This window comes from Bos indicus, chromosome 24 (genome assembly GCF_029378745.1).
Source record: "Bos indicus isolate NIAB-ARS_2022 breed Sahiwal x Tharparkar chromosome 24, NIAB-ARS_B.indTharparkar_mat_pri_1.0, whole genome shotgun sequence".
In the NCBI taxonomy this organism is placed as follows: domain Eukaryota; kingdom Metazoa; phylum Chordata; class Mammalia; order Artiodactyla; family Bovidae; genus Bos; species Bos indicus.
In genome coordinates, this window is record NC_091783.1 from 8,903,756 (window position 1) to 8,916,315 (window position 12,560).

Below are 12,560 nucleotides of genomic sequence, written 5' to 3' on the forward strand. Positions count from 1 at the left end.
TCAGAAGCATCAATTCTTTGGTGCTCAGCTTTCCTTATGGTCCAACTCTCACATCTATACATGACTACTGGAAAAACCATAGCTTTGACTATATGGATCTTTGTCAGTAAAGTGATGTGTCTCTGCTTTTTAATAGGCTGTCTCGGTTTGTCACAGCTTTTCTTCCAGGGAGCAAATGTCTTAATAATCTTAAAATTACAAAGTAAAGTAGCTTTATTCATTTATAATCAATTCATTATCCTTGGAGAAGGCAAAGGCACCCCACTCCAGTACTCTTGCCTGGAAAATTCCATGGACAGAGGAGCTTGGTAGGCTGTAGTCCATGGGGTCGCTAGGAATCGGACACGCCTGAGTGACTTCACTTTCACTTTTCACTTTCATGCATTGGAAAAGGAAATGGCAACCCACTCCAGTGTTCTTGCCTGGAGAATCCCAGGGACGGGGAAGCCTGGTGGGCTGCCGTCTCTGGGGTCGCACAGAGTTGGACATGACTGAAGTGACTTAGCAGCATTATCCTTATTCCAGTAAGAATTTGAGAGGGTTTACCAAAGATATAAAGTACCAGATTTAATACATAATGAAGAAATTAAGACAAAGGAAAATAAAGTATCTATACAATTATTAAAGGTACTTATTTGAATTTTTAATACTCAATACAAAGTATAAAAACATGGTTTACGCATTCCCATCACCTATAAAATGACTGTTGATTACAGGAGTTCGGTTGACCCTGTAGAGACATAAGAGAAATTGCTATGCTGCGTGATCTTATAAAGGGGGCACATTATAATGTGCTCAGTCATGTCCAACTCTTGGAGATCTCATGGATCGTCGCTCACCAAGCTCCTCTGTCCATGGGATTCTCCAGACAAGAACACTGGAGTGGATTGCCATTTCTGCCTCCTGGGGATCTTCCCAACCCAGAGGTCAAACCCGTGTCTCCTGTACTGGCAAGCGGATTCTTTACTATGCGCCACCTGGGAAGCCCCATATTACAGTAGAAATGTGTTTTGTAGGATTTTGTAATACTGTGTATAGTGAGGATTTCAATACAACCACTTTTTATAATGTTCTTGGAGGCAAGCCAGTAAAGTGATGAAGTAAAACATTGTGAGCAAGAGGCCAAAGCAGTTTGTGCCTGATAAACATCTTGATTCTGGGTAATACTCAGAATTTCTAGAGATGGATGGACATTCCTTCAGAAGTATTATTTCTAATGTGAGTTATGTGATAGTAGAAGTTTTGCTACTGCTATGGTTAGAAGTTTGTTTTTTTTTTTGAGAGAAGAGAGAAAGCATATAATGATGGTTATATAGTAATTGAAAGTCCTCAATGAACACTTCTGTGACCAACACTGGACTGGGTGGTCAGCCTGTGTTTTCTGACTTTTACGCCAACTCAGTAAGGTGTAAGTACTATTATTCTTTCCATTTTATATAGATGAGGAAATGGAAATTTCTTAGAAGAAACTCAAGTTAACTAATAAGCCAAATGATGCCCAGCAAGTAAGTCAGAGACCCAGGCCCCGAATCCAGACTTCTCTAACTCCAAAAGCTCCTCACCACTGTACCATCAGTACTGATACATACGTTAGTGGAATTTAATCAGTATTTATGCCTAGAAGTTTTTAAGTTAGGGCAAAATACATGATATTACATGATAGTTTAACACGGTAGCTTTGACTATGTTTTTTACTTTTTCTCCAAGGAAATAGGGTCCTCTCAGACCTTTGGTGTATTAAATTATTTTGTATTAGGTGTCTGTGAGATAGGATGAGGGGTTATTTTTCATCATTATTCAAATTGAATTATCTCAGAAAATATTGTTTCCAGTTCAGCTGTGTATTTTAATTTCTTCATAAAGTATATTTTTGTAGGAAGACCAGGTTCTTAATTCATTCCATAAAAATAGAATTTTGCTACTGATACAATATAATGATAATTGCTATAAGTCAAAAAGTTGTTTCCTGGTTTTGTGAACAAGAATGAAGCTAAGATTATTTTTTAATTACACAGTTAATTATTGCCTAATAATACTGGATAATAAAGTACCCTAGTACCCACTGGTGTAAAACAGTAATCATTTATTCTCTCTCTCTCGCTTGTCTGGGCTTGGCTGACCTTGTCTGGGCACAGTCCCATGTGGCTGCAGGCTGCCAGTTAGGTCCAGGCCTCGCCTCCCTGTCGTCCCCATACTTGGCAGGTAGATCCTCTGCTCGAGGCAATCATGGAGACACGCGAAGATGCGCACATTGTCTCCCTGGGAGAAGCATGTGGTGTGGGGAGGGGTTGAGGATTATTAAGCAAGAAAGCAGCCTCCTGGACTCAGTTACTCATGTGGTGATCATACAGGGCTGTGAATTGTTTCTACTGTAGAGTTCTGTGCTTTTCCATAATAGACACACGAATAACCATGAACTGATACAAATAGACACACAACTCACCCTAACCTGAATGAAGGCCCTTTCTATAATTATGCAAAGTCCTATCCTTGAAGGGAAAAAGATAAAAAGTATTTGAAGTAAATGACACATTAGTAATATTATGTTACGGTTTTTGTCTGCAAACTGAATTGACATCTAGTATGTCCCTGGAGCACCCAGGAGGATGGGTGATTGTACTGTGGGGTGGTGGCAAGTTGAGAGGCTTTGGAATTATGTTTATTGAACTGCTGTTCTGTACAAGGGATGTGCTGGATATTTAACTTGAATTTTCTCATTTAATTGCTTTTATAAGATAAGTCCTCCCCCTTTTCAGTTCAGTTCCTGGAGAAGGAAATGGCAACCCACTCCAGTACTCTTGCCTAGAAAATTCCATGGATGGAGGAGCCTGGTGGGCTACAGTCCATGGGGTCGCAAAGAGTTGGACACGACTGAGCGACTTCACTTCACTTCAGTTCAGTCACTCAGTCGTGTCTGACTCTTGGCAACCCCATGGACTGCAGCACGCCAGGCCTCCCTGTCCATCAACAACTCCTGGAGTTTACTCAAACTCCCCCACCTTTATTTACCTTTAAATGAAAAATATTAGCTTTAAGCTGCATTGTGGGAAAGCATCAGAGTGGACCACAGGCAGTGACTCTGGAGACAACGCTTCAACTGAAGTGGGCTGTGTGTGATTAACAGTGATGGTGTTTAACATAGACTTGTGCAAGGAATTATGCTGCCCAGAAACGGGCACTTCATACATACTAACTTTTATCTTTAGGTTTAATCATAAATATTTAGCTATCTGATATTGTATGCTAGCAATTCTCATAAATGTTAATTTAGCTATTTTTTAAATTGATGCACAATTTGAAATTATATAAACAGAGGAAGGCAAAACCATTATAGCTCCCTTTTGTATTTTTAGTTATTTGGATTTAATTCAAACATCAGGATATTTGTTGTCTCTGTGTTTAACATGTATTTTGACTTCTCTGTTTTTTTTTTTTATTTTCAGTGAATTGAAAGTCCCAACTGTGGTTGTACTGAATACTTCAAACCAACAGTACTTTTTACTAGATAGACAGATTAAGAATGCAGAAGACATGGTCCAGTTCATTAATAACATCTTGGATGGCACAGTAGATGTGAGTTGTTCACTGTAATTTCAAAGGGGTGATGGGAGGACGTAGAGGAGAAATGAGTTCTTTTCCTGTGATTCTGAGAAGATGATTCGGCCTCCCCCCGGGGTAGGGCAGACCTCTGTCCTCCCCAGTTCTCTCACTGTAGGTGGAATCAGTTCCGCAGGCTGTCAGTGGCCAGGGCACTGATGGGCGGGACTCTGTTGGGAGGGCATGTCCGGTTGTCATAGTGACGGGGAGGTGCTTGACATGTAGAGTCAAGAGTCAGGGCTGTGGAGGCTGAGAGGTCTGCGGGGGACAGAGCCATCTGATGGTGAACTAAATAATTCTTAGTATCTGGATTCACAAATACAGTTGAATAGTCACTTGGATTAGTTTTCTTAAAAAAAACCTGTGAATAAAGCCACAGTTTCTTTAAAAGATCAGGAAATGTATTTAGAACCAGCCTGAGTGGACTATTCCAAATAGAATTCTGTAAAACATTTCTCAGAATGATGAATGAATAATCTAAACTTTTTTTAAGAGAAAATATGAAACTTCTGTGCTTTCATGAAACTTAATTATTTTGTGAGACTGGTTTCAGCTTTACACAAACTATTTGAAAGTTGGCTCACAGAGTAACAAGTATTTCTTCTTTGGGAATGCTCTTAACCACGTAGTAGGGTTTTATGTTTGTAAAGGTAACACTTGTTCAAGTGAGGCTCACCTGTGTGAGTAAGAACCCTTCTGTGTCCGTTAGTGAGATTGGGGGAGGGAACAGACTTCAGGGGGTGCTGAATAAGGAACTGGATGGGTTTCCGTCAGGAATCTTGCCCCCTCTGCCTTCCAGCCCTGTTTCCCTTTGGGTTTCATCACCGAGGAGGCTCTCCCTGTAGGACAGGAAAGACCCTGCAGCAGCTCTTACCACGCTCAGCTAAACTCAGAAACAGGGCGGGCCTGCACCCGGGGCGGGCCAGCCTCAGCCAGAGTGCTAGGGAGGACATGTTTTCAGAGGAGAGTCAGACTGTGTTCATACAGGAGGACAGAAGCAGGGAGGGATGGAAAGAACAGGAAGGTTTACTCCACAACTCTCAGGTGCTCCGTGTAATCTTTTGTCGTCAACTCTTGACCTACCATCCTAAGAATGATTACCTAACAGATGAATGAAATGATAGCACTGAAATAACAGTTTGTTTCTTCTTGTTAACTTTAAGGCCCAAGGAGGTGACAGCATTTTGCAGAGATTGAAACGAATAGTATTTGATGCCAAATCTACTGTTGTGGTAAGTTGTGACAGTGTGTTTAGTGTCATTGATAATTGAGATCATAGGGATATAGGTTTTGTCTAAGATATTAATAAAATCTGGAGTTGCAAAGGATTTGATAAAAATACATCTTACAAGATGAGATCTAGTACATATTTATGTTAAGAAAAGATACTGATCAGATGAAAATTAAGTTTCTCCAGTTGTTTTTTTCTGTATGATTGGTGAGGCAACTGGAATTCAGTATCGCTCAACTTAACAGCATGACTTGGTGTTTTCAGAGTTTCTTTCCTCCTCCTGCCCTTCTCAGTCCTTGGATCTGAAACCCTCTTGCTGAGAAGTCCAGGAAATCTCTCTTACTATCCCAGCTTCAGCTGTCAGCTTGGCTGCAGAGTAGCCCTAAATTTGTTGAAGCCTTAAACGTAGTTCTCACTGTCTATTTTAACTACCCCTTGGGTGTTTTCATTCATTGTGGCCTAAAGCAACTAAAACTGAACTGATCTTCCACTGGTGAGAAGTTGCCGCTATTAATCCTGACCTACTCCTGCGCCTTCCATTTTTCGTGACCTTTCCATGGGTTGGGCCCTGGTCACATGCGTGTGAGTGGCCTCCACGTGGTTTGCTGCTCACTTCCTCCTGCCCTGTCTCCAAGTCCTCTCTGAACCTCTGCATGATTAGTGTTAACTGCAGTGATCGGCACTGATCACTCTCCTCCTCTTTTCCAGTGACTCACGTCACTGTTCTCTGTCCCTCTCACATTTTCTCGGTCTGAGCCCACACTGGACCCCGGCCTGCCTTGTTCTTGCTTGCAGCACCTTGACTCTGTGATGCTGTTTTCCATTATCTCACTCCCAAGTGACCCTGCTCTGCTTTGAATTTGTCTGTTTAGTTCTCAAGAGTTACAGTCACAATCCATAGACTATAGTATAGTTGAAAAACTCATTCATGTTGCTTTTACTTTTCTGGGATCTGAGGGAAATTACTAAGTTAATTTTAGTAATTTCTAATCAGACAAGTAAAAAATGTTATGTGAAGAGAGTATTACCTTCCTTATGGTAAATAACCAGCCTTCTCAAGCCAGGATATGGCTGTAAAGCTGTTGGCACATAACAACCACCTCAAAGAGCTTTGTGATTAATGTGAGGAAAACAAATGTCGTTTGAAAAGGAAATGGATTGGTGTCCACTTGAGACTATCCTCAGCGTTGTTAATCGGCTATCCTCCAACACAAAATAAAAAGTTTCAATTAAAAAAAAAAAAAACAAAATGGAGGATTTGGTGCCCTTTTTTGCTGCAGATAGCTTGGCTCCACATACTCACATACACGGATATAAAATGTCTAAAGTGCCTTTCACGGGGTAGTTACTGCAGAAAAACTGACATTGATTCATTGGAACGAAAAGCAGGTTGGAGGGCCGCAGGAGGCGGAACTCTGTAGCGGCTTTCAAGTTCCTTGCCGGTGTCCGTGTCAGGTGGCATCACAGGGGCCTCCTTGTTTCTCCACAGTCCATATTCAGGAGCTCCCCGCTGATGGGCTGCTTCCTCTTCGGCCTGCCCCTGGGCGTCATCAGCATCATGTGCTACGGCATCTGCACGGCCGACGCGGACGGCGGCTACATAGAGGAGCGGTACGAAGTGTCCAAGAACGAGCCCGACGACAGCCCGGAGCCGGCGGAGCGCCCCGAGCCCCCGCAGCCCAGGGGCGCGGCGTCTCCGCTGCCCGCCCCGCAGGAGCCCAAAGACGTGCTAGAGAAGAAGAAGGATTGAGACCCGGCTCGGATAGACTGTTCCATAGGATTTCACATTATTAAAAGAGTCTATTTATTGAATTTAGACATTTAATCATGACCTTTCCAGAAGAGAACGTGGTATTTGTATTTTGCTAACATCAACTGCATGGGTTATAAAATAGTCCTTCCACAAACGGGGAGATGTTTGGAGCAAAGAGATGGGAAGTTTGTCCCAGTCAGTCAGTCAGAACACTCCGTCAGAGTTTACCTTGGAGATGATGTTCCACCAGACCAGCTCCATTTGCATGTTTCTCTATCTGAATATTCTGTGACAGAACTAAGATTCTTGGGCAGAATATTTAAATCGGCCAGTCAGGTAGAAGATACATGTGTGATAGAGAAAAATAACACCTCCACCTCCCACCATGCATTCTCCTCTGTTTTGGATAAGATTTATATGGACAAAATTAAGTCTTTGAAATTTAGGCACTTTAAAGAGAACTAGTAACTTTTTCCAAGGATCAAATTAAGATTATGAGATAATTTGGTTTTATATAGCATAGTGATTTTATTTTGTTATTATTTTTAAAGGAGAGGAACTGTTACTTTTTACCTTTATACTCGGTTGCATTATAGAACTTTCATAGGGGCCTATAATGTGGGCCTATATTGTCTTACGTTTAATCTTCACCGGGTAAACAGGATTTACTTGGATCAGTGATTTCAGATGATGGCTCGGACACTGAGTCAATGTCTCAGCCAGCGCTGCGGGAAGGGCAGGGCTCTTTGTTACTCCTGCCTCCCCTGCTTTAGCCAGAACAGCCTACTCTTGTTTCTCTGTTTTATATATTGGCATTTCATCTAAAAATTTTCTCTGATAAAAAGCTCTTGCTGCTTAGTAATATATTTTTATGTTTATGTTTAGTAACTTTATGGTAACTTACGATCTAATGTGTGTGTATGTGGGTGTGTGTATATATATACACATACATATACACATACAGAATTTACTGACATCTGTTATGTTATGCTATGGGCGTGCCTGTTCATAATGAGTGACATAATCAGCCTATGAAGAAAATTCACATCCGGTGAGTCGAGATCTGCCAGTTGCTCTCTCCATCCTCCCAGGTGTTACCCATTTCAGCCAGTGACCCTTCATCTCTCCATGATGGAATAACATCGGAATTCTATCCTAAGTAATGAGCAAAGTTGGTATTTTTTTTTAAATAATAGTATGGTATGTTTATCATAGATTAGCTTATTTTTGAGACCTTTATTTTTGAACTAAGTTTAGGATTTTTATTAAGTGACTGTAATTTGAGTGGTTATTCATTGAATTATTAAACATTTTAAAATGTTTCATCACTTTAAAAGTATGTAATTTATGGTCCTGATACTGAAGCTGTTCAGGGCTGCGGTCCCCAGGGCAGCCTAGGGTTATCTCTGATGCCATGATCACCACTAATCTGAAGCTCTTGAGTCTTAAGTCCTAAGGAGTCACCTGTAATTGCTTTCTTGTACCTTTTAGTATATAATAATTATTTATTCTTAAATTTGGTACTTCATCATTACCATTTTTATAATGGAAGCACATAGGCAGTCACAGGAAATTGCAGGAAACACTAGAATGAAATGGTATTCTTAAATGGAAATTGAATTTAGATACTGTTAATTTAATAAGGAAATTTCTCTCTAACGAGTAACAAGTGAGTCTTTTGGAAAATAGGTATGAATAGGCTTGTTTTGTTCTGTGTGTGTGAAAGTCTTAGTTAGACACAGATCCTCGGGCTCAGCCTGGCCGGGAAGTTAGAGCTTAGCCACTACCAGCGACAGGAGGAGGTTGCGAGAATGTCACGGCTTTTTTCTTCATGTTTATCACTATCAGGTCCATCATCGGCGTGGTTTTGTCTTTTGTCAAGCACACCTGTAAATTAAACAGCAAAAGAGGTAAGAGAAAAAGAGCAAAGCTTAGTAGGTATCAACACAGTTCAGTGACGTTTGTATTCTGAGATTTTTCTCATCTATTAAAGCCTTAGTTCTTTGTTACCTTTTTCACAACTCTGTACTGTTGCCTCATATTCTGTTTGTGTTTTCAAAATGTGATGTTGGGGAAACAAAAAGTATAGATGGTTTGTAAGTGATTTTTTTTTTTAAATTTTGCTTTTTGTTTAAGATAACTGTCACAGTATCCTCACAAAACAAATTGAAAAGTTTTGCTCACTAGTATGGTTTTCCCTTTAGTGTGATAGCAGAGTTTACTAGGAATGCTGTTTTCATTTTAGGAAAAATTTCTTCAAAATAAAGGTAGGTTTCTTAATGAATCTTGTAGAACATAGATACACTGAACATCCTAATTCAGTGACAAGTCTTACTGTGATCATGTCAGTAGGGGGAATATCCTTTAGTAAGTTGGACTTCTGCCTTCTCTTTCAGTTGCAATAAAGTTCTCTTTCTAACTTCTGAAATCCAGGATCCTAGATGCTTGCTGTTGCTTAATCCGGTGCTCACAGTTTTTAAAGATGTTTCAGCGAGAGTTTTTATCAGCAGCACACTTCATTATAGCTGGCAGTCCTTTTTGCTTCATTGTATGCATTAATAGTTCTGAAACTGCCATCTGAAATCTAGGTGGATTAGACCGGGGATTTCCATTTTCTTCTTCATACATGTGCTCCCTGGTGTCTGAAGTAGAGATAACATGAAGAGCCAGAAGTCTAGAGGCTGAGTTGGGACAGGCTGTATGAATAGTAAAGCAATTAGTTACACTGTTTTTATTTAGCAGATATTTGTTCTTACTGTTTCTTGTGTTTTGTTTCAGGGATGTTTTTTATTTTTCAAAAAGTAAATATTTTCATCATCACTTCATATGATATGGAGGTAGGGCAGGGAAAAATCACTCAGCTATTCTTATTACACAGAGGTTATTCTGACAAACTGATATCAGTTCATTGGTGGGATTATGTTTGCCATTTTATTTTTATAAATATATATTTTTTCTGAATGTGTCTGAGTCCAAGAGTGGGCAGAAAATAATTTTCTACTTTGGACTAATCTATAAAGGTTTTTGAAAGTCTGTATTATTAATACTAACTTGTTGAATTCATGATCTCCTGCCTTAAGGCACCAATTGTAAACCTTCGTTTTTCTAAATAAATTAATTGAAAACATGTAACCATTTTATTTTTACTATTTATCTTTTGGTTGTCTGGGATGTAAATTTTTCTCTGTGCAAGCAAAAAGGGCAGTTGAGACTCATCTTAAACAAAGTAATTTTTTTCCCCTCTTGTTAATTGTAAGTTTGTAATTATAGAAACATAGTTTTTAAAAATTTAAACAAATTTGATAGAGATCAGGTTATAATTAATTCTTTAATATAGAAGATGAAAAACCTGAGATTCATGAGTTTGATATATTTTGTATTTGTAAAACCTGATTATATTAAGTATTAATTGCAGAATTTAAAGCTAGAATAATTGGATTTGAGTCCTTGATCCAACTGCTAAATTGTAGTCTTAGACCCAGCCCCTCACTCTCACTGTCAATAAAGTGAAAATCTAGAACCTCAAGGTTTCTTCTTTAAAGTAGCATCAAATGGGGAGAGTGTATTATTGAAAAAACAGAACTTTATTTTGATCATGCATTTTTCACACTGGATACACTATGAGCATATCTCTTAATGAGAATGTCTCTGGCGCAGGAATGACCCATCTGTGTTCAGGCTGCCACGTCCAGGCCGTCACCAGGCTTCACTGCTCCAGCCTTCCTGACTGCAGCCCAGCATCAAAGGAGCAGCAAAAGGTGTCCTCTTATAATTTAAGGGGGATCGTGGCATTTATCTGCTCATAAGATTCCAATAGCTTCTCTCATTCGGCATTAATAGCCATGTTACTGATTGAAATATGTCCCCCCGAAATTCATACAATGGAGTTGCAACCCCTGGTACCTCGGAATGTGACCTTATTTGGAAGTAGGACTGTTACAGACACAATTAGCATAAGTGTGTCAGTCAGTCATGTCTGACTCTATGACCCCATGGACTGTAGCCTTCCAGGCTCCTCTGTCCATGGGATTCTCCAGGCAAGAATCCTGGAGTGGGTTGCCATGCCCTTCCCCAGGGGATCTTCCTGTCCCAGGATCAAATCCAGGTCTCCCGCATTTCAGGCGGATTCTTTACTGTCTAAAGGGAAGCCCCAGTCAGTATAAAGCCATACTGAAATGGGGTGCGTCCTAATTCCGTGTGACCAGTGTCCTCACAAAAAGGGGAAATCTGAAGACAGACACGTAAATGGAGAATGCCAAATGAAGATGAAGGCAGGGGTTGAGGTGAGGCTTCTGCAAGTCAAGGAAGGCCAAAGATCACACCCGCAAACCTCCAGAAGCGGGGAGAGAGACATGGGACGGAAGCTGTCTCGGCTTCAAGAACTAACCCTGGCGACACCCTTATCTTGGACTGCTGACCTCCAGGGACACTGAGAATAAAATCCTGTTGTTTAAGTCAGCCTGGGTGTAGTACTCCGACAGAGCCTCTGGGCGCTTTCCCAAGGCTCCCACGTATTCCCATTTGCATCTCCCTGTCTCCCAGCTGCTTGTTCATGCCATAACAGCCTTCTGCCCCTTCCTGTCCCCAGACTCACCTTTACTTGGAATAATCTGGATGTCCTCAGGGCTCACTCCCTATTTTAGGTCACTTACTCTAACGCCAGTATTAATGACTCTGTATCAATTGCACCTGCTGGCCGCCCACTCTCCCTAACCCCTTTATCCCGCAGCTTTATTTTGTGTAAGCTCTTCTTGATCATATATGTTGTTTGTTGACTGCTTCCCCTCTCAAATACACAATAAATGTAAGCTCTGAATGGCCAGACTTTTTTTTCAAGGCTATACTCCCAGTTGCTAAAACATGCTTGGCAAGAAGTATGCGTTCAGTAGGTGCTTGTAGAATGAGTGAATGAGCAACTGAATATAATGTATTTATATAATGATGTATTTATCACTAGCGTGTTTCAGAGTTGAAGGTTTCTGATTTTTTTGTAAAACATTCATGTTATTTTAATTGATTTTAAATGCATATTCCCAAAGTATCTAAATACTTAATGATTAAGCAATAAAAAAGATAATTAACATACAATCATAAGCTTTGAAAATATTTTTGTATTTATAAAATATATATTAATGTGGAAAATTGTTATTTAGCTTATGATATAAAATCTTAAAATCTATAGTCACAATAAGAATAGATGGTCAAGAACTGTGGGAAATTTTAGGTAATCTTATTCTCTGTCCCTCAACAGTGGGAAAATAATTATCTATTTTGCACATGTCCATCTAAAATTGTTTGTAATAATTACTGTGGGCTTCCCTGGTGACTCAAGACAGTAAAGAATCTATGTGCAATGCAGGAGACCTGGGTTCGATCCCTGGGTCAGGAAGATCCCCTGGAGAAGTGCATGGCAACCCACTCCAGTATTCTTGCCTGGAGAATTCCATGGACAGGTGCCTGGGGGGCTACACTCCATTGTCTTGCAGAGTCATACTTTTAAGTTAAAAGATTCTTAACCAGTAGGGCTTATCAGGGACTCTTAACCAGAAAGCTTATCAGGTTACAAGAGCATCGATTGCCTCTGATGAAACACATATCAGTTCAGTTCAGTCGCTCAGTTGTGTCCTACTCTTTGTGATCCCATGAATCGCAGCACGCCAAGGCTCCCTGTCCATCACCAACTCCCGAAGTTCACTTAGACTCACATCCATTGAGTCAGTGATGCCATCCAGCCATCTCATCCTCTGTCGTCCCCTTCTCCTCCTGCCCCCACCCCCTCCCAGCATCAGAGTCTTTTCCAATGAGTCAACTCTTCGCATGAGGTGGCCAAAGTACTGGAGTTTCAGCTTCAGCATCATTTCCTCCAAAGAAATCCCAGGGCTGATCTCCTTCAGAATGGACTGGTTGGATCTCCTTGCAGTCCAAGGGACTCTCAAGAGTCTTCTCCAACACCACAGTTCAAAAGCATCAATTCTTCGG

General features: G+C 40.6%; 1 protein-coding gene across 2 annotated transcripts in view; it reads left to right on the forward strand.

Moving 5' to 3' along the window:
* The window catches only part of TMX3 (thioredoxin related transmembrane protein 3), a 37,955-nt gene extending 28,242 nt beyond the window's left edge, over positions 1-9,713 (forward strand). For both annotated transcript variants that reach the window (XM_070778683.1, XM_070778684.1), the window contains 3 exons: positions 3,444-3,573; positions 4,761-4,829; positions 6,318-9,713. In XM_070778683.1, coding sequence (XP_070634784.1) covers positions 3,444-3,573; positions 4,761-4,829; positions 6,318-6,578 — 460 coding nt within the window. In that variant the 3' untranslated portion in view covers positions 6,579-9,713. The remainder of the gene's footprint in view (positions 1-3,443; positions 3,574-4,760; positions 4,830-6,317) is intronic.
* Positions 9,714-12,560: the final 2,847 nt, after the last annotated feature.